Source organism: Rhinolophus hipposideros (genome assembly GCF_964194185.1).
Source record: "Rhinolophus hipposideros genome assembly, chromosome: 6".
Classification (NCBI taxonomy): Eukaryota; Metazoa; Chordata; class Mammalia; order Chiroptera; family Rhinolophidae; genus Rhinolophus; species Rhinolophus hipposideros.
Window position 1 is genome coordinate 77,665,901 of NC_138052.1, and position 22,363 is coordinate 77,688,263.

The 22,363-nt window shown below is 38.7% G+C and overlaps 1 protein-coding gene across 17 annotated transcripts in view; it reads left to right on the plus strand.

Moving 5' to 3' along the window:
* UNC80 (unc-80 homolog, NALCN channel complex subunit) overlaps positions 1-22,363 on the plus strand; it is a 188,238-nt gene that overhangs the window by 30,486 nt on the left and 135,389 nt on the right. For 9 of the 17 annotated variants that reach the window (XM_081051365.1, XM_081051373.1, XM_081051364.1 and 6 more), the window contains exons 8-16: positions 2,370-2,631; positions 3,990-4,124; positions 6,245-6,461; positions 7,100-7,276; positions 8,263-8,531; positions 9,600-9,959; positions 15,317-15,463; positions 18,752-18,899; positions 21,000-21,148. In XM_081051365.1, coding sequence (XP_080907491.1) covers positions 2,370-2,631; positions 3,990-4,124; positions 6,245-6,461; positions 7,100-7,276; positions 8,263-8,531; positions 9,600-9,959; positions 15,317-15,463; positions 18,752-18,899; positions 21,000-21,148 — 1,864 coding nt within the window. The remainder of the gene's footprint in view (positions 1-2,369; positions 2,632-3,989; positions 4,125-6,244; positions 6,462-7,099; positions 7,277-8,262; positions 8,532-9,599; positions 9,960-15,316; positions 15,464-18,751; positions 18,900-20,999; positions 21,149-22,363) is intronic. The other 8 variants (XM_081051376.1, XM_081051379.1, XM_081051369.1 and 5 more) reach the window with 3 other exon arrangements.

Genomic DNA, 22,363 nt, shown 5'->3' on the forward strand with positions numbered 1-22,363 from the left:
GTATCAGTATGGGTCCAAACAGGAGAGTTAACCACACAGTAATCTGAACAGAGATAGTTTAATATAGCAAATTATTAAGTATAACATGGGATTGGAGTATTGGAGTAATGAGGGACTGGCTACTAAGAAGTACAGAGAATATACTGAAAAATGTGGGAATAGCAGATATAGTGGAATAGTTACCATATTTAAGGTTCAAACAATACACACAAACAAGAACCCCCTCTCCCACAGGATTGAGATTCAGACTCTGTTGGAGAGGGCAAAGTCACTCCTCATTGGATGGCAGAGAAGTCGCTGTGGTATTGCACTTTAGCATAACATGTATGGGAACTTAGCTGATTGTAGAAGGCTTCTCTTCATGTGCCTGCCAACTCAGTTAAATAGTATTATAGTACCTTATATTATTGAATTTTAATTTGTATTTTATGTTATTATATTATATTATATTTTATATTAGTTTGCTACTTGTCAATTAAAATATTCAAGCATATTAGACTACGAGGTATTATTGACATTCAAAACCACTGTGTACATAGGCAATTGCCCCTCAACGCACCAGACAATGCTACTAATGAGAGTAGAAACAGCAAAGTGAGACATGTGCTTTGATTCGGGGAGTATAAAGGCTGTGAAAATGATTCACAGGGTACCAGATCTGGTCTGGGTTTGTATATTTGAACTTTTTTACTGCAACCCAGAGTAAGAAATACATTTTACTCACGTTAGGCAAAATGATGCCCAGTACTTGGTGTGACGGTCGCCATCTTACAAAGCAAGCCGACCGCCATTTCACCCTGGGATGGGTGGGTCTGTATCACCTGAAGGGTATATTCTTGGATAAATAAGTAGGTCTATTAAGTTGTTTACTGCTTTGGATTATACAGCTCTTAACAAACACATGCCTCATGACTACAAGCCACTTGTGTTAGCATGTGCTACTTGGCTATATATAACCAGCCCCATCCCTTTTTGGGTGTGGAGAACTATGATCTACCATTTTGCAGCTGCCCAAGACATTGCTTCTGTCTGTAAGTTCCCTAATAAACTCTTGATGTAATTCTGGACTCTTTCTTTAGTTTCTTGGCCAAAATTGAAATTTTCCCAATGACTCATGACAAATTTGTGAAGTGAAACAAAAGTTTCACCAACCATACAAATCCTTACTCAATTTCTTGTATTCTGATGGTTTTTATTCTAGTTAACATTTTAATAGCAGTTATATCTTTTGAATTAATCTCTTGAACAAATAATGAGTCATAACCTTCAATTGAAAAAATATGGGCCTGGGAAGTTTAGAAAACCTCTCCTTCTCTCTCTCAATGGCGGCATTTTTTGTTGAAGCTCTTCATATATGGGTAGCACGATTTGCTAATTGAAAGCAAGGTCCAAAAATTTCACTTTTGGATCATCTAACTCAGGAAGACATTGTGCTTGGCAGTTAAGTTTAGACTTTAGATTTAAGATTACATATTGTATCCCAGAAGCTCTAAGTTTATCATTTTGTTATTTTATTTTGTACCATTTTCATAGGACTATATGTTCCTCAAGGAAAGGGAGTTAAACTTACTTACCTTTATGCCCCCTAAGGTGATGTATTATGCCAAGTAATTGCTTAAAACTATTTTGTAGTACAATTAAATTAAAGACTAAATAATGAACATACCATGTGTTTAAATTGAATAACACAATTACCAAACCTGGAGATCTTGAGATTTTTAAAATTAGTTTTGCTATCTTACATGGATATATAAATTGAGTTTTCAAAATGATTTCGTTTTCCTCACAGCTTAACTTTTGTTTGTTTAGTACTTTGCAGTTTCCTTGATTCTTTTACATGATTTTATCACAATTGAAGTTAAAATAGCCCAAAGAAGCACACATATATCATTCCCATTTCTGTTGAGGTAAAAGTCAAACCTGGCAGCTTTGTATAAATGAAAACATTGTGATCTGAACCTCATCTGAGTCTATAGACTCTCATTATTGTCCGCCGTCCAAATTACTTACAACACTACCAATTACTTATGGTTTTACCTCACCCACCCAAAACTCATGATTTTTTAAAAAACTCTGTACCTTAGTAGTCATTGCTCTGAACGAAATCTCACCCACCCACTACTGCATCCTCAACTTTGCCAGGGTAATTCCTACCCATCCCTCCAAACTCTCTCCAAAGTCTCTACTTTCAGGTAGTGTCTAGCAAGAGTGGAATGAGGGGGACCAGTTAGGAGAATATTAGAGTAAACCAGCAAGAGATAAGTGAAAGAATAAATGAACAATTAGAAAAGCAAAACTATAAGCCAAGTGCCACCCGCAGGAATGCATGACTGCCAATATAATCATCTTCTTTCTTCTACTGGGAACAGGGTCTCTCTTGTGATACCTCCATGCCAGAGGTCCCGCTATGCCACCTACTTTGATGTTGCTGTTCTTCGCTGCCTACTCCAACCCCACTGGTCTGAGGAAGGCACTCAGTGGTCTCTGATGTATTACCTACAAAGGCTGCGACATATGTTGGAAGAGAAGCCAGAAAAGCCCCCAGAACCAGATATTCCACTCCTTCCCAGACCCAGGAGTAGCTCGATGGTGGCCGCAGCTCCCTCGCTAGTGAACACCCACAAAACCCAAGTAAGCAACTTGGTCCATTGTCATTTGAATCAATATCTTTGGTCATTATCTCTTTGTCTTCTCAGATGCTCATCCAGTTCTTGTTCCAGTGGTGACTATTTGGTTGGTGGGTGGCTCTGATGCTCTCTTTTACTGCTGGACCCTTTTGCTGCTCTTTAGCATTTAATTTACCATTCAAAGAAGTGCTATCTAAATGGCTTTTGTACACATTAATCTAGAATAAGCCTCTAATGATCCAGAATAATGGAAAATTGGGCCTTAGATAATCAAAGTACTACTTAATAGAGTGTTCTTACATATAATCTGTTGATTACTGATAGCATAAAATGTGTGTCACTAGCATTTTATTAAACATGATTTAACCTCTTTTGCCTAACTCAAAATTATCTGGTGCCTCAATGTCATCATTAGGAATATTAGTTTTTGATATATAGTCTTGCTATTTATTATAGATGATTGGAGTAATAAACTGAATGTATATTGTTGTGATGACATCCCCCAAAAATCACTTTTTGATCAATGAATGTTCTACTATCAGTTGGAACACTTGTTCTGCCCTTCTTTCTCATAAACGCCATGTGTTGAATATGTAGAGAAAAATGTGATTTGCAGTGTGGCCCAGTTGTTTGGGTTTACTTTAATGTGCATTGGCTGTGTCTGAAAAACATCTGCATATTCTGAAAATAAACATGAGTAGTATAATATCTGAGAGAGAAGGAACTATATTCTGTTTTAGTAATAGATGATTTTGCCCAAAGTAAATATCGCCCTGGTGTATCATTAAATGGAAAACCACTTTTTTTTTCTTTTGAGAAAAAGAGATACCTACCGTGTTTCCCCGAAAATAAGACCTAGTCCACAATCAGCTCTAATGCGTCTTTTGGAGCAAAAATTAATATAAGACCTGGTATTGTATTGTATTGTATTATATTATATTATACCCAGTATTATATTATATTATATTATGTTAATTATATTATATTACCCCGTCTTATAGTAAAGTAAGACCGGGTCTTATATTAATATTTTTGCTCCAAAAGCTGCATTAGAGCTGATTGTCCAGCTAGGTCTTATTTTGGGGAAACATGGTATCCCCTGCCTGTTTTCTTAGTTTTCCTGAAGCTGAAGCTTCATGGTCGATCTGTTGAAAACGCCAAACAGAAGTTATGATTAATATGAAATGTATCTCCACAGTAGCGGGATTTGGATTATGAAAGTCTAGAAACAAGTTAAATACTTCACAGATATCAAAACAGTAGGCATATTTCTATTAAAAATATGGCATCTCAATAAGAAAAGTATTTGGATATAAAGCCCCAAGTTCTATACCATTAAGTCTTCCTTTATTGTCTATTAAGGATCTCACTATGAAGTGTAATGAAGAGGAAAAATCTCTCAGTTCTGAGGCCTTTTCCAAGGTTTCGTTGACCAATCTGCGTAGGTCTGCTGTTCCAGATCTTTCTTCAGATCTGGGCATGAACATTTTTAAGAAGGTGAGTAGAGCCGCTTAAACTTTTGATATTTTGGTAATAAAAAAAATTGTGGGGTATGAGGTGCTTCTGATCATACTGTAGTACGGTGTGGGGTGGGGAAGGGATCCCAGGAAACAGGAGTCAGCTCCCAGTTGTAACACTGGCTTGCAGCATGACCTTGTACAAGTCCTTCTGTGTGCATGAGTGGCTATGATGTGTGTAACGCTCTTCTAGTAGTGTGATGGTAGGGGTAGTTGTGGTAGCAATGATGGTCACATACATTTGTATGGTTTGTCTCATTTTATCAAGCATTTTATATAAATAGTTCTCATTTAATCCAATGAGATTCTTATTCTTCCCCAGTTTGCACATAAGAAACTGAGTCTTATTGCATTCAGTTCTCAGAGAAGTGGGATCATGATGTAACACTTATTCACGACGGCATCTCTGTTTGAAACACAAACAAAACAAGCTTTGTTAGTAAAGTAGAAAATCCTTGATTTTGACCACTAGATTTGCTACTGTCACAACTTTCCTTGTGAGTCACAATGTAAGTTTCCATTCAATAAACACTTATTGAGCATCCATGAGGAGCTAGAATCTTAAAGATGGAAAATTAAAGGTGGCGTCTTTAGCGCAAAGGATTAACAGCATACAAGTGGGAGTCAGTCTATCAGGGTTAAAATTCCAGCTCTGCCACTTTCAACCTGTGTGATACTGGCTAAGTGATATGTATTAGTTTTATAAGTGATATGTATAGTTTTCAAAACCACATATCAGTTTCTTCATCTGTAAATTGGGTACATATTATACTTAGCTCAAAAAGTTATGAGGATTAAATGAGATGATGCATGTAAAGTCCTTACTGTGACTGGCATTTAGTGAGAACTCTGTAAATGTGAATCATTGTTCTGAAGAGAGAGGTGGGGAGGGAAGGAAGGAAAGGAAATAAAGCAAAGAAGGAAGGGATGTAAAGGAAGGGAGAAAAAGGAGAGAGAAAGAAACCAAGCCTTAGAAATTTTAGGTAGTTTATGAAAGGTGCAGCCCAAAATTAAAACTAGGTCTAGCTAAATAGATTCATGCTATTATGAATCCATCACTCCACCTCTCTTTTTTATAAGTATGTGGAGTGAATCAAATGGAAAATAGTATTATATGTGTAGAATAATACGTGGTGGCTTCATTTTGTATTTTTCAAAGTGATTAGTTTAAGTACATCGATGAAAAGCACAGAACATATTATTGACTTACTTATGAGCTCAAAGTATTGCTAAGGAAGCAGCCATGTCTACATTTATCCATTATGTAATAATAGGCAATGGCCTTAGTTTTGCTAAAAATGTCTATCATTGTGGGGAAAAACGGTTTTCAGCACCGACTGCAGATGAGAATCTCCAGGGAGCTTTGAAATAGTTAAGTGCCCAGACCAATTATGTCAGAATTGCTGAAGGTTAGGCCTAGATATTGGTATCTTTTAAAAGCTCCTCAAACAATTTTAAATTCTTGTTTATACTGGATCTTGAACTTATTTGACTGGTAGGAGTAATGGGTTTGTACCAATGCATGTTCTGTATCTTCTTTGATTCTCCTTATGCACAGTGGCGCACACTTGAAGTTGTCTGGCTGACGTAATGGATGTCAGTATTAAAAAATGGAACAGAAAATTCTGGTTGGTCTGTGTGGTGACTCCAGGATCCTGTATTCTAACCCAGTGGTTCTCAAATTTTACCATGCATCAGAATCACCTATAGGGTTTATTAAAACACATGCTGCTGAGTCTCACCTTCTGAGTTACTGCTCTAGTATGTCTGGAGTGGAACCTGAAAATTTGCATTTCTAACAATTTCCCAGGTGATGCTAGTGCCACTGGTCCAGGGACCAAACTCGGAGAACCACGACTCTAACCCAACGCAGCAAAAAGACCCATGGACTGTGTGTGTTACCTTTTGCTTTGTTTCTTTCACTTTCTTAACACATTGTGGAAATGTCTCCATCTCTGTTGTATGATATTCAGTGACTTTCTGGGTCTCCTCTTCCTGGAACAGTTCCTGTATTTTACTGCAGATCATGGACCCCTTGGGAAAGCAAACAGTAATCTCTCCTTTGCCCCATGCCTAACCCCTGGCCTCTCATCCTTGTAGTTCAAGAGCCGCAAAGAAGACCGGGAGAGGAAAGGCTCCATCCCATTTCACCACACAGGGAAGAGGAGGCCACGAAGAATGGGAGTGCCATTCCTGCTTCACGAGGACCACCTGGATGTGTCCCCGACACGCAGCACTTTCTCCTTCGGAAGTTTCTCTGGGCTTGGAGAAGACAGACGAGGCATTGAAAAAGGAGGCTGGCAAACCACCATTTTAGGTGACGGCAAGGACCTTCCAAAGGAGGGCTTGAGTGACCTGTTTAGGAATCTGGAGCTAGGGCTTCCTGGCAAATCTGCATCTTTCTTAAATAATTTAGTCAAGAAATTTGGGCCCAAATGTGAGCTTCTCAGGACAAAATCCTGCTGTGTCTTCACAGCCAAAGAAATGCAGATAATTGAATCAATTATTCAAGAATTCTGTGTAATTCGACAGGTAATGGCCATATTAAATATTCTAGACATGGAAACATGACCTTAGAGGGTCCTATGCATTAGCTTTCATTGTGACTACATAGACTTTTAATTCACTTGAACGCTAAAAACAAAGAAGAGTAAAGAAGAGAAAAATAAACTTATTTTTTTCTTTCTGGGTGACATATTAAGAAGGCCAGCTTAAAATTAAGAGCTGACAGCTAGCCAGGGCCCAACAGATGGTTTCTGACATTTGGCTTAGATTGGGGCTGGCCTTATCACAGGCAACTTCATCAATCATCTTGACCCTGAGTATTCCCAAGGCAAGTTCGGTTCCTGCTATTTGGCTGTGTCTCTTACTCTCACTGCTGTCTTTTGGAAAGACAAAATCTTGGCAGAGCGTCTTTCAAATTTTCAAACCCTCTTGTGCTCTTGTCCATCTCAGGGAAATTTACCCGGCGGGGTAGTTCAGATGCATCCACTGAGATGGAGAGCTTGAGTGCCAGGCACTCACATTCTCATCACACCCTGATGAGTGACCTGCCAGACCACTCCAACAGCCATGGAGAAAACACCATCAAGGAAGGTGGGTCGGAGGTGGCACCTGCAGGCGGGAGTTCAGGTTCCTTTTCCTGTTTTTACTCCATGTTCCATTTTCATTGTAATCTGGCTCCTTGTGCTTTTTGAAAATGTGCATTCACGTATTATATTGCTTGTTAATTTACTTGTGAGCCATTCTTAGAATTTCCTTAGGAGCAAGAGCTATTGGACAGCACACGATAAACCCCATGTTTCTCAGAGGTAAAGCAAGGGCAATCCATTCATATTTGTTTTAGAGATCATAGACCCACAGATCTAGAAGAGACTTGGAGCATAGCTAAATTCAGGAGTTCATTTCCTTCTTTGATTTCCCTCTGCAGGGCTTGTCCACCCTCAGGAGGAAAGTCACTACCTTTTAAAGCCACCAATTCCTTTTTCTGACAGGTTCTATTTCAGATAAATGCCTTATGTACTCCCAAGTGAGCAAACATGTATCTCTAGGTGGAATCAGAGATGGATTCTCATTCTGCGCTCTTAACCTCTGAGCATAATCTAATCCCTCTTTTTCCTGGATTGTATTTCAAATATTTGATGACATTTACTAGTTACCACCACAGATTTATGCTCCATTACTCTAAAGCAAAGGAGAAAAAAATACCTTATTTCTTGTTGCTTAAATATACTAGATAAAACAAAACATATTAATAGCCACAAACTTGTAGGGAAATACTTCAACTAAAATAGTTTAACTATTTTAATAGCATCTGTCATCTAACCGTGGGTAAAATCCACCTGTTAGACAAAAGTTAAATTCTAGCCTGGATCTAAGGAAGCCAGCTGGAATTCACATTTTTTATAACCTTCATTATTTATCAGATATTAAGGATATGGTCAGAATACCTGTGGCAGTTCCATGGAAGTAGAGACTAGCTCTGAGACTGTAACTTACGTATCTGCAAAAGCTACAGCTATGTTTGTATGGTCATGATTTAAATAATAATATAACTGTCTAATGTGATGTCCCAGATTAGTATGGGGAAAACTAAGACTTTGCTTTCCTTTTATTAGTGAGATCCCAGATCTCCACTATCACAGTTGCAACCTTCAATACCACATTGGCGTCATTCAATGTAGGCTACGCAGACTTTTTCAATGAGCATATGAGGAAGCTCTGCAACCAGGTGCCTATCCCAGAGATGCCGCACGAACCTCTGGCCTGTGCGAACCTGCCTCGAAGCCTCACAGACTCCTGCATAAACTACAGTTACTTGGAAGATACGGAACATATTGATGGGACCAATAACTTCGTCCACAAAAATGGCATGCTTGATCTTTCTGTAAGGAGCAAGAATTTTTCTTGCTAAAGCTTGAAAGATGCTGATTCTTTGGCCCAGTTTTTACAATGTTGGGTAAACTAAGCATGTAGATTCTTAGACGTGTTGAACCTTAACATGAAAAAGCTACCCGTATAAAAAAATGTGTCACCTATCTTAGATGCACCTTTCCCTTTTTCTCAAGTATTACATTAGATTGGAACTGATCTCAGAATATTTTTATAATTCAAAAACATTAGTGAATCCTGACCAGCACACATAAATATACATAAATGCAAGTGTGTTTTCTGAATCCCCTTTTTCTAGAATGAGAGTAAAAAATTCTGTTAATTTTCTTTTGTTGTAAAAGCACCACGACCTCCTGTATAACAGGGGAACATGAACAGAAGTCCAATAGAATATTTAAACTTATATTGTCAAGAATGCCTGTCTTGATTATAGTTATTAACAAATGAAAGGGTTGTTATATTTTACAATTACATCTCATAATTCTTTTTTTTTACTTTCACATTAGGGAATCTAGCTCAGCAAATAATTTAAAATATTAAAATCAAAAGGACATAATTTAAACATGCAAATATTTTGCATTTAAAGTTGAAGTGTAAATAATGATACAATTGTGAATGTGCAAATGTTCCTCTGTTATGTGTATAAGGAAGTAATTTTTTCTTTATCCATTATTGGTGAAAAGTGAAAGGCAGAGGATTAAAATACTTTGATTTAAAAAGCAATTGAACAAGATTCCTTTTGGGCAAATAATTAGTCTCCCAATTAAGTCGTTATTCTTTACTACTTCCATTAACTGTCTAAATCATAGAAAGTTTGGGAATACTTAAGTGAGATAATATACATAGACATTTTTAATTCTGTGGGTGAGTTGCTTTGTATTAAGCACACAAATAAGGTCCCAAACCAACTTAGATAGGAACATCGGAAAATTACCTGAATGATTTGTGCTCAAGAGCATAGAACATCCTCAAGGAAATGGATTAAACAGAATAACCAAATCTGTTTAGGAAGAGATAATTCAAGTAACGTAATCACCCTCTGTTTATTTTTGTCTTCCCCCAGGTTGTCCTGAAGGCTGTTTATCTTGTCCTCAACCACGACATCAATTCTCGTATCTGTGATGTGGCACTAAACATTGTTGAATGCTTGCTTCAGCTTGGTGTGGTGCCCTGTGTAGAAAAGAACAGAAAGAAGAGTGAAAACAAGGAAAACGAGACTGTGGAGAAAAGACCAAGTGAAGGAACTTTCCAGTTCAAAGGAGTATCTGGAAGTTCCACCTGCGGATTTGGGGGCCCTTCTGTGAGTGGCGCCGGAGATGGTGGAGGAGAAGAAGGAGGAGGTGGAGATGGAGGTGGAGGAGGCGATGGAGGAGGAGGTGGTGGAGGTGGCCCTTATGAAAAGAATGATAAGAACCAAGAGAAGGTATGGCTGAACGCTTTCTGTGCCCTCACAGAATGTTGCCCCTGATTACTGTCCAGGGCGTGCTTGTCAGCAGTTTGCTGAGTCAGAACAACCGCTAGTCAGTAGAGCAAGAAACTGGTGAGTCTAGAAATCTCTTCATTAGGTCCTCAGCAGGCATTAGTAGAGAAAGATGAAGCTGGATGCTAAATTCAAAAACCATTGCCACCCAAGCAATGTTAGGACTAATTCTCTGTTCACGGTATTTCTGCAGGGGAGCATCTCAGATACACTTCATTATTATAATTCGCAGTCTGTCACCAAGCATAGCCTCTTTCAGGGTCAGACCTAACGGAGCAGCGTTTTAGTCTTCTCAGGCTGATGTAACAAAATAACATCAATTGGTGATTTAAACAACAGCAATGTATTTCTCACAGTCTGAAGGTTGGGAAGTCCAAGATCAGGGTGCCAACAAGGGGGGTTGCATTCTGAGACCTCTGCTCTTGGCTTGTAGGTGGCTGCTATCTCACCGTGTGCTCATATGGCCTCTTTTTCCTGTATACATGTAGAGAGAGAATAGGCTCTCGGGTTTCTCTTATTAAGACACTAATCCCATTGGACTAGGGCCATACTCTCATGACCTCATCTAACCCTAATTACCTCCCAAAGTCCACATCTCCAATACCATCACAGTGGGGGTTAAGGCTTCAACTTATGAATTTTAGGGGAGACAAAAACATTCAGCTCATAACAAGCAGTATAATTTCTCCTCAAGATAAAGTGTTTCCTTTGATCCTAAGGAACACATTTTTGAGCAGCTGACGTCAATCACAGTTAAGGAGAAAGGGGGCAATTTTGTTTGCTTAATTGGTCAGTGGTCGGTTTATTGGTGTTGGTTTGGAAGACTAGCCTTGTCCTCTCATGTCTCCATGTGTCACATTCCAGTGTCTTTAGCTTTGTTATTATTGACTGTTCCTGAATTTAATTCTCTTTGCCTTGGCAACATCTGGTTTATGATCTCTGCACTTAGTAACATCAAGAATTAGTTTTCTCCTTTAATTTGGGTGTTTTTTTTAAAGATTTTATTGGGGAAGGGGAACAGGACTTTATTGGGGAACAGTGTGTACTTCCAGGACTTTTTTCCAAGTCAAATTGTTGTCCTTTCAATCTTAGTTGTAGAGGGTGCCATTTAGCTTCAAGTTGTTGTCCTTTCAGTCTTAATTGTGGAGGGCACAGCTCAGCTCCAGGTCCAGTTGCCGTTTTCTAGTTGCAGGGGCACAACCCACCATCCCTTGTGGGAGTCGAACTGGCAACCTTGTGGTTGAGAGGACACACTCCAACCACCTGAGCCATCCGGGAGCTCAGCTGCTGTGTTCAATCTTACTTGCAGGGAGCGGAGCCCACCATCCCTTGCCGGACTCGAGGAGTTGAACCAGCAACCTTGTGGTTGAGAGCCCACTGGCCCATGTGGGAATCGAACCGGCAGCCTTTGGAGTTAGGAGCATGGAGCTCTAACTGCCTGAGCCACTGGGCCGGCCCTAACTTGGGTTTTAAATAAAGAAATACCACAGCTTGAATTCACATCGCTTACACTGATTTCAATTTGGCATTGTAGTGGAAAATGCTGTTAAGAAATTAAAATCAATAAGAGATTTAAATCTCTAACAAATGACATATCAGGTCAAGTGTTTACAAGTATAAGATTACCCTGTGCAGAGTTCTACCATGTACATATTATTTAACTTATAAATTGTCCATTTTTTTCTTACAGGGTATTGGGTTCTTACACCTGAATAGGTGTTGCAGTGTTCCTTCCTCTTTTATTTATTCTCCATCTTCTTCTAGTCCCACTTGATACATGTTTAATGTGCATTTATCATCTGTGTTTCTTCATATTTTCTATTTATCTTCCCAATGTTCTTGGACTCTGATCCAAATATCCCTGTCCCAATATTCTCCGGTTCCTGAATCATTTCTTTGGGATTTTCTTCTTCTGCCTTAATTATATCTATATTGTTTTCTAATTCTAATAATATCTTCTTGTATTTGCTCCTCATACATCACTGATGACAATGCAAGGATCCTCAGATCTTACTTTAGATGAAAATTATCGAAATGATGGTGCAGATCACAAAGATTTGATCCTGGCTCCTAAGATCAAAGGAATCATTCAGTCAGCAGTTATGTAGGAATTAGCAAACAAGTGCAACCTATAAGGACCAAATTTATCAACACAACAAACAGTGAGATTTTTATTAAAGTTCCATTTTTTAACCTATCAATCTAGGTTGGCCAATCAAAGAGATAACAGATTATGCAATGTCCATTATAATAATCAAGCATAAAAAGAAATAAAAAATAAAAGTGAATTGTGAAATTTTGATAAAGCTTTTATCAGTAAAACATAGATATTTCAACTAAATTGATGAGGGCTTTGCTATGTATCCTAAAGATCTCTGAGGTTCATTAGTATTATGTTTTTGTTTTTAGTTCTAATTTTCACCCAATTAGTATTTTCATGTAACTTCTTATTGAAGACCTGTAAGTCTCTTGCCTATATAAGATCTAGGTGTTATACTAGATACTTAATAATGTCAGTATTATTTTGACCAAAGTTATCACTTTTGATTAGTATGGGAATTTAAGTCAGGTTATGTGACCTCCAAAACAGCCACCAAGATATAAGTATTTTGTAGTTAGTTCTGCAAAATAATATTTTTTGTAGTACAAACAATTTATAAACTAAAGTCTGACTGTAGGTCAAATGAATTGTGTATGTGATTTAGACAGGTCTGTTCTTTCCAAACCCATCTGTTACTTTCACTGGAATCAGAGGGTTTATCTAATTTTGCAAGCTGGTAAATACCAGAAGCACGGGGAATTGATTAATTCAGAAAGGAAGATCTAATTTATATTTCTATGTTTGCCACTGACTGGTATTGAGAGCTTGAAATGTTAACATCTTTCCTGATCTTTGCCTGTAGCTTGGTACATCTTTCTGAATGTCTCCTATGAGAGGAACCTAAATCCCAAGGACGTATGAAAGTCTAAAAAGATACATGCCTAAGAGATATTCACAAGGAGCTTTTGGAGCTAGAGTTTTATTTTAAAGGAGCAAAGAGTAATCTCAAAATGTATGTTATCCAGTCTTCCAAATCAGCCCTGACCCATGGTCACCTTTTCTGAGGCTCTCTGCCCCTGGCTGTACAGTCTGTGTACTGCACAGACCTTCAGCCAAGGGGGTCAGTAAGGACTGAAATCGAGTCCAAGCTCTGCTCACTGAGCTATTCCCTCATGAGCTGCATACATGAGGAGGGCTGACCTTTTACTCATTCATCCACCCAGAGGAGTGCCTTTCTAATTTGCACAAAGTTACCCTGAAGAATAGCAGTGCCTCACACCTAGAAACAATAATTATCATTTGCTTGCTATTATGTGCCTTGCGTATTTTGACTCATTTAATACTCATAACTCTATGAGATGGGTATTATTATGATTCCCACTTTGTAGGGCACAGAGTGGTTATGTAGCTTGCCCAAGGTTATGGAGCTAAGAATTGAATCCTACCTAAGACATTTCTGGTTTGATATATATATAAATATAAGAATGAACGAATAGAAGATGATAGACAGATAGATAGATAGATAGATAGATAGATAGATAGATAGATAGATAGATAGATAGATAGGTGTTTACTGATAAGTTTGAGTCTTCCATATGCAACTATGTGAGCTATATAGTTCCCAGTGAACAGACTCAGACATGGAGATACATGTGCAGGAGGTTTCTGGAGGTGTCTTCTCAGGATTAACATCTGTGAGGTGTGAGAGAATCAGGATGGAGCAGATGTTGAATTGCAATGTAGTTGAGACAGAGACCTCAACCAACCATCACACAGGGAGCTTTGGAGCTGGGATGGCTCCTCAAAGTAGTCCCCAGGTAAAGTAAGGGAGGCTACCTTTACACCCCTCACTGTCTTTATACCCTGACTAGCCATTGGAAACACACGGCTGCCAGGAAGAGAACATAACCTTGGGTGAGGCAGCTGTTTAGCTGAGGCCAGTGCCTGAAGAGGTCCTCAGTTCAGAGCTGTCAGCCATGAACAATTCCAGGAGCTCAGAGGATGAATGCTTCAGTCCCGAAGTGGGTATTTCTGGGGTCCAACACCACATCCATCACGTGAGCCTATGGATTAGAAGAGGAGGACCAACTGCATAACGTTAGGAGAGGAGAGAGTCTACTCTGCCACATTATGGCACATGTTGCCTAGTTAGCTGCCTCTCCCTTTCACACCCTACATCTACACACATCTGAGTCTGTGTGTGGCCCCAAAGTTTATGTATAAACTTGATCACATAGCTATGGAAAAGCCCTTCACAAATTACAGCACAATCCTTATCTATTATTTCATTTGTTCTGCACAGTCAACCCATAAAGTAGGAAGAGAAGCTGTTAGGATCCTCAATTCACAGGTCAGGAAACTAACGCACGCAGAGAGTAGTTTATTTATCTAACATCATATGCAAGTGAGGAACAGGAGATGGAATCTCAAGTCCCTGGCATATGTGCTAACAGCAGAATGTGCCTAGAGGACTGAGAAAGGTTGAAGCCTCCCAAAGGTAATGGCACTCCCACACTGAGATCTGCCTCATTCCTTAGCAACAGCTTCCTTATGCTTCTTTGGAAAAGATTCAAGAAGTTCATTTTTCTGGAAGCTATGTTGCCCATTAACAGCAAGGATTAAATGGGGCAAAAGAAAGGATGCTAATTCTCATAGTTCCCAGGAAGGTTCCTATTTAGCTTCAAAGGAATGATCAAGCTGAATGTTTATACATTTCTTTATATTCTCACTCCGTTTGTGCATGAGTATTACAATATAGGGAAATTATAAAAGTCTGCTCAAAATGTCAGGAATTGCCATGCGATTTCAAAGTTCCAGACTTTGATCAGTTCCAGAAATTGAGCAATAATCCTTGCCTGGTGGTACCTATTATCAGAAGCCTGCTGATGAGGGCAGTTTCTGGGAAAACATATTTGTCTTCATCACTGATAGTCACCACTGTCTCTCTCTAGCAGTTTTTCTGATAGTCTGGCAAGGACATGAAAGCACGTCTTCTAATAAAGAAGTCTACGTTCATATCCTTTAGTCCTAGAGGGTGTTCAAAATGCACAGATATTTTTCTTTCTTTCCAATCAGTCATATTCTAGACTTTAGAAAAGACAGCTTGCCGGTAGAGCTCTCGACTATTCTATTTCCAACATTGCAGGTGCTCACTATAAAACAAGTTAACTTGGTTTAATAATAAAATCTTAGTAGCAAAAGGACCCTAGTGACTACGTACACAGACTTCTCTTCTTGTTTTCTCGTTCATGGGTACTAGGATGAAAGTACACCTGTAAGCAACCATAGGCTTGCTCTAACTATGCTCATCAAAATAGTGAAGTCTTTGGGATGTGCCTATGGTTGCGGAGAAGGACACCGAGGGCTCTCTGGAGATCGTCTGAGACACCAGGTATTCCGAGAGAATGTAAGAGAATTAAAGTAGATTCCATTTCCTTTCCCTCTTCCCTCCCTCCAATTTAGGAATAAGTCCTTTGACAATGAGGGTCAGTGTTCCCTGAAAAATATTGTATTTCATAGGAGTAATTAATGCTGTCTTGGTGTGGGAGGATTCCCACAAGATATCTCAAGACATCTGAAACCCAGGCCTAGGAATGTTTAATTGGGAAAACACTTCTGCTTCCTGCCTAGGGCAGGCCAACTCCCAGTTGGTGAATGGGTGTATAATTGGAATGTGTGAATTGTAGTTTGAAAGAACTTTGCAAAAATGAATACATTTAGCAAGCTTCCAATGGTCTGTAATAAATAACTTTTTAATCACCTGCCTGGGTATTATAGTAAGATATTTTATATTCAAGAAAGGAGTCAAAGTTTAGGACTCAGTTTGTTGTTCTTACATGGATATGGAAAATGGCCCTGATTGGGACAAAATAGGACTGTAAAAGTAGCCAGTCATATTCTGGCTGCTTTCTTTGAGAATGAACCCTGACTTCTAAATATTTGAGATCATATCCCTTTGGACTGTGTGAAACTTGAAACTCTGCATTTGAGCTTGCAAAGCATAATTCTGTTCTGGAACGTGGTCTCATGCCAACTCATTTTCATTTGCCTCGGCTGTTACTTTTCGCTTCACACTTGAGCCATAACCCACCTCCGTAGCAAGTCTGAGCTGGGACCGTTTTTGCCTCATATGTACATTTGAATTGAAATCATAAGAAAATATTCCCCTAAAAAGAAGGGTTTGATGCAAATTTGATTCCAGGAAATCATTTGCGTATCTTGGCAGAGTTTTAGGATCACATCAAAATCTAATGCCAGCCTTTTTTTCCTTGGTATTAGGTTTTTGTTGTTCACACAGTATTAGCATGCTGTGTTTCTTTCTTCATTTGTCATCTACTTATCTATCCATCTATCTATTCGTTCTTTTGTATTCTAATATGTTGTATTTATGTTAGTTTGTTATATGTATATGAGGGGTTATTAACAGTAATTAACTTCTAAATTATGAAACTGGAAAATGTTGACCAAGATCTAGATTTTGAGGCCAAAGTTAAATAAGTCCAACTAATAATAAGGCAATGGGAAGCTGACATTGCTCTCATCTTTGCATATGTACATATGATTTTTAATCTTTGATTTTTAATTCTATCACAATATGTATAAATGCCTTCAAGACTGAAATCATATCACTCCTCATGCAGAAGACCAATTCCATGAAATGAAACACTAAAATATAATAAGAAGTGTCATGCGTTAGTTGGAGATATAAACTAACTCTGACACTAGAACCTGTCTTTCTAGACTTGGAGAAAGTAGAGCTTGTTGAATCAGAAGCCACTTGAGAGGCTATTGTTCCTTTTTAGTCTAACTATGCTTTCCTGTTCAAGAGTACTTAGTGAATGTTTCCTAACAGTATAACACACAGGATAAACCAGACAGTTTTCTACCTGCCTTCTCAGCTTTGTTACCATACATGGTAGCTGCTCCATTATCTTGTAGCCCAGTTTAACACTCATTATAGGGATTATATGTGTTTATCCATGCTCCATAAACACATTGTCCAAGAGATACAAATTTGAGAAATTTTCCCTGGGAATGTCTAATTCAAGAATTTCCTAGGTACTTCCATATTTCTAAAGCATTGGATTTTCAGAAATTACGTAACTTCTAAAATGTTATAACTTTATCTTACCTCTACCAGATCAGGTCCTCTATCCTCCCTCCCTCCACTTTTTTTTAAAGAAACAGAAAATTGCTGTAATGATATTCACCAAAGTGCCTCACAATTCCAGCGTGTGCTTTCTATATTTATCTAATCATTAGCTGGTAGTCCCAAATTATTGAGAGGGATTTCTCTCTTTAACAGTTTTATACCTTTTGGAGATGTTTAGAATATTCAGAATCAAAATACTAGAGGTTTCATATTCTGATTCTTGTTTAAACTTCTTATTGAACTCATTCAGATATTCTAATAGCCTCTAAAGAATAGATTTGAAACTATGCCTTTTTGGGTGTATTTCATAGAGAAGATAGGATAATCTGTACTTCAGGGCTTTCCAACCCAGTATTTTAAAGTGCTCTGACATAGTTTATCTAAGTGTTTCGCAAACTTATTTCACAGAAAGCAGCATTTATTTTGTAAGATAGAAAAAAAAAGATCTTGCTTGAGATCTAGCAGACAGCAACCTCCCTGAAATAAAACCTTTAATTTCCCAATGTTCTAGAACCTAATAAAGGAAGAATGAAAAAAAAATCAATCTACCTGACTTTGTGATATTTGGAGAGATTATAATGAGGTCATAACATGGAGCCTATTGCTAATTCAGAGTTTCAGCCTTTTAGAACCTTTCTTTTTCCTCTCAAAATTTCCAGAAATCTTTCTCTGGGACTTGATTTGTCAAAATGGTGACATAACTTGAATTTTCTTCTGGTATTTCTCTGGATGGTAGGAAAGGCCAGGAGGCCCCGGCGGGTCCCAGGTAGCATCAATGCATTCTGTCTGTGGCCTTCTGGAGCCAATGACTGTGACTTTATCTGTCCTGGTGGTAGGAATTATCCCTTTTCCCCTGGCCAGATGACAATATTATTTGCTGGCTCATAAGAAATGTAATTTTGAGTAGCAGGACTTAGTCAGTCACTTGTTTTTCATATTCATAAAGTCAACTTTTATTTAAATACCCAACTTTCACATTCAAATGCAGATACCTAAGTAAACAAACTAGACTTGCCTTTATTTGAAGCTTCTTTCATTGTCTCAAGGATCTATCCCTCCTGGCCACGTAAGAAGACCCTGGATACTCACTTCCTGGATCCCTCTCATCCCCTCTATTAAACCTACATAAGTTCAAAGTAGCTGAGCATGAGAATGGCATGCTACTTCCCATTGCCTTTGACGTTTCTCTAAACCTGAATTCCCAGTTCTATCACCTACCTACATTTTATACTTTGAGCTTTTTTCAATGAGATCTTAAAATCATGATCTTGGTGAAAATACTACACTCCTTTTGGCACCAACATCAGACCTTAGCTTTGGGTTTTTCCTGGCTCAGTCCTTCTCAGAGTAAATATGCTTGGACTGCTCTGCCTGTCTCCGCCCACGTCTTACTCAGACAAGAGGGGCTAGCAGGGATGGCTAGTGCCAGCTAGCAGGGATGGATGGAAGCCTCTGCCTTCTGCAGGCTTTTGTCTCAAGTTCCTGGTATCCTTAGCTTAAGCTGGTACCTGTGACTTTTTCACTTTTTGTCCTTCATTGCAGGCCCAGAGCTGCCTCACTAAGCTATACAAGCTAGATAAGACGCAGTTCCGACAAGCCATGAGGGACTATGTGAACAAGGACTCTCTCAATAACGTGGTGGACTTCTTGCATGCTCTGCTAGGATTTTGTATGGAGCCCGTCACAGACAGTAAGTAAAGATGCACCAAGGTTTAAGAGAAATCGCTGTGAGGCAACACAGGTAGCATTTCAGCGGTACACTAAATATGTAGGGATAGAATATAGAGGAAAATGTGTGTGTGTGTGTAATAGTGTATGAACAAGAGACGCTTGTACATCATCTTTGATGACATATTTTGAAGCCTTTCTGAAGACAATGTACCTTAGCAAATGGGAATTCAGTACAGCTGTGTCACCCTCCTTGTTAGTCCCTTAGTCCTTGTACTAGAGAGAGTCCTTGGCTCTCTCTCTTATATGACCTTCTGTTGTTTGACAACTGAGGCAGATCAAGGAACGAGGGGATATATTCATTAGTTCACCAAATATGAAATGAATACCTATCATGTGCTAGCCACAGTGCTTTGAGATTTTTTTCCCACAAAATAAAACAGGCAAGAAAAAAATACCTAAACATAGTAGTAACACAATTTTGATATACACATACATATATACCAATTAAAAAAAAACACACACAGACAAGATGGACCTAGAGACAGGCCCACAATGTTTGATTTATATTTTAACTTCATGGCTTTAAGAAAAGTCCAGTATAGAAACCTGTGTTATAGGGGGAGACCAGTGAACACCACCTGCATCCCTAATAAATCAGACATCTTCAGTACCACTTGATTGTAAGGGCAGTAATGAAGTGAAATTGGTGTGTGAAGCCTGAGCTGAGTAAAATGTACATTTTAATTAGAGCCTGGGAAGAAATAACTTCTTAGTATAGACTTTTATTGTATAGATAATACATGTGTGTTAGCAATTGATTAATTTATAACAAAAATATATTTAATGGATTTGGAAGCAATTTTTCTGTTTGTATCCCAGGCTTTATCATTTGGTTATCACATTAAGAGAAAATAGTGTTCCTCTTGAAAAGCCCTGAAATGATGTATGTTATCAAAGTCATTTTTAAGCCAAGCACATTACAAACTAAAAAAATAAAACAATGAAATAATGAGAATTGTGCTTGCGATACTGCAAGCGAAATTCTAGATTACACACTGTGTTTTCCTCTTTTTAAAGCTATTGGAGATAGAAACTCTAAGCATAGACTAAAACATTTCTTTCTATAATATGAAAATTTAGAGATCATTCTTGCCAATTGACACAGCAAATGAGAGGTTGATAATAAATTGTATTACTTTAAGGTGGTGAATTCCTCCTGGGATTCTTGAGACGTGGAAATGGCTCCCAGTGAATCAGCAAGCTAGACACATAGCTCCCTATCTGATCAGTCTTGGAGCTGCACAAACCCTGCCCCTGCAGTCCACAGTAGCTCACAAGCCTCGAGGAATCTTCTGGCAAGCACGCAGAATATGCCTAATGAGCCCCCTATGAAAGGTCCATGGATGTGTGAAAAATCGGCAGAAAATATGACACAGGGTGATGGCCTCAGTTCACTGGCATTTCACATGTGAATGAATTAGAAGGACATGGCTCTGAGGCAAGCTATAGATTTCCCCTCTCTATATGCCCAGAGTCTCTGGAAGCAAGAAGTTGCTGGAATTCCTATGCAGCTCCTGGCAGGACTAGGTCTCCTTGTTTCCAGTGCCTTCATGAATCCCTCTGCTGGGCCCTGCCAGCCTCTTCCCACACCCATCCAGCTCACCTGGTTGGCCTCACCTCACTCCACTTCTGACAACCCTGATGATTTCCACAGACAAATAGCATTTCGCACCACCAAAAAGGTTTAATCAAATCAATTCTTTCTCCATTGAGGGACCATTTAGTAGATCTTTTTTTTTCAGTGATCACCTCTTTCAAAACTATTCTAGGTCTAAAAGCCTTTCTTAGGGTCAACCATTGATTTTCTTTTCTTTGCTAAGATATATCAATTGAAAGATTCCACAAAGTGATGACATATGTCATAGTAAAGACTCTGAAGGAGACTGAGTTGTTTGTCTTCAGGTCCGTGTAAAGACTATTAAACCAGGGCTATCTGTAATCCTCTTTCAGTATTTCTTGTAGTCCTGAATTAATTCCTGGGTGCCAAGTACTTCACTACTTCTTTAAACTCTGTCGTTTAATGGAAATATTGCCTTTAATTGGTGCCTTTGCATTCCAGACAAGGCTGGGTTTGGAAATAACTTCACCACAGTGGACAACAAATCCACAGCCCAAAGTGTGGAAGGCATTATCGTCAGTGCCATGTTTAAATCCCTCATCACACGCTGCGCTTCAACCACACATGAATTGCACAGCTCTGAGAATCTGGTGAGAAGCTCACTTTTTCTTCCCACAGGAGTTCTCAATCTCTGCGCAGAGCAAAGTTCTCACATCATGGCCATAAGAAAGACAAGTTGAACTCTAAAAGTCTACACTTTAAAGTTAAAATATCTATTTTCCAGCATCACCAGTAACTCACGGTGGAGCCATAGCCACAGAGTTTCTCCTTCTTGTTACTCTTTGTCCTACCTGCAAGTTGATTTATCTTTCTCTTATGTCTCAGAGGTTCTGTGGTGGTTGGTATAATAATTGCAAGGTACTTTAAGCCCTTCAGAAGGAAGGTGCTAGAGTGCAGTATGTTAGCTCATGAAATATTAAAGAATGTTAAACTAAGCGTCTTTTGAAACCATACTTAAAAATTAATGCAGATATGCTGCTGAAATTGTCTTTTTTTTTTTTTATTGAACGCTGTAGTCTTTTAGCTACTCTTCATAAATGACTGTGTTAATTAAACCACTGAAGCCACAAGTAGAGAGAGCCAGGCCAATAAAGGTTAGTGCTTAATTGCCCCCAAGGAGACTGTGGTTTGGGATACTAAAATGTCAATTAAGGCTGACAAATCTGATATGAATAGAAGAATGTAGGTCTCTCTGGGGGGGGAAGGAGCATTTCTCTATCTTACCAGTGTGTTAGATGATATGACTCATGCAGAAATCAGCCCATTTACACATATGGACACTATCTGCTAATCTACCTAAATCAAAGGAATTGTTCTAAGCTATGCTAAACAAACCAAACTATTCACTTAACTTGAGATAAACAGGATAAAACCCCAAATCAAAGGGAATTTAATTTAATTTAATTTTCTGTATTGTTGAAGCTACCCCAGCAAGGTTCTTGGAGCTTGAGAATAACATGGGTACCATCTATGCATTCAATTTGATCATGGAAAGGAGATTTGACAGGTTGATTATAATACGAGGTCTGACATTTAAGATCGCTAACTCATCCTAGAAAAAGTGCTACGTACCTCATTGCTGAATATCACTACAGTCACCTTCAAAGTACTCCACTTGGGAAGCTATGCACCCATGCCAGCACCTAGTTTACCCTGCAAAGCAATTTTGGAACTCTTTTTCTGGAATGGCCATCAGAGCTGTGGTCGTATTACCCTTGATGTCCTGAATGTCATCAAAATGTCTTCCTTTCAATATTTCCTTTATCTTCAGGTAAAGAAAGAAGTCATTGGGGGCCAGATCAGGT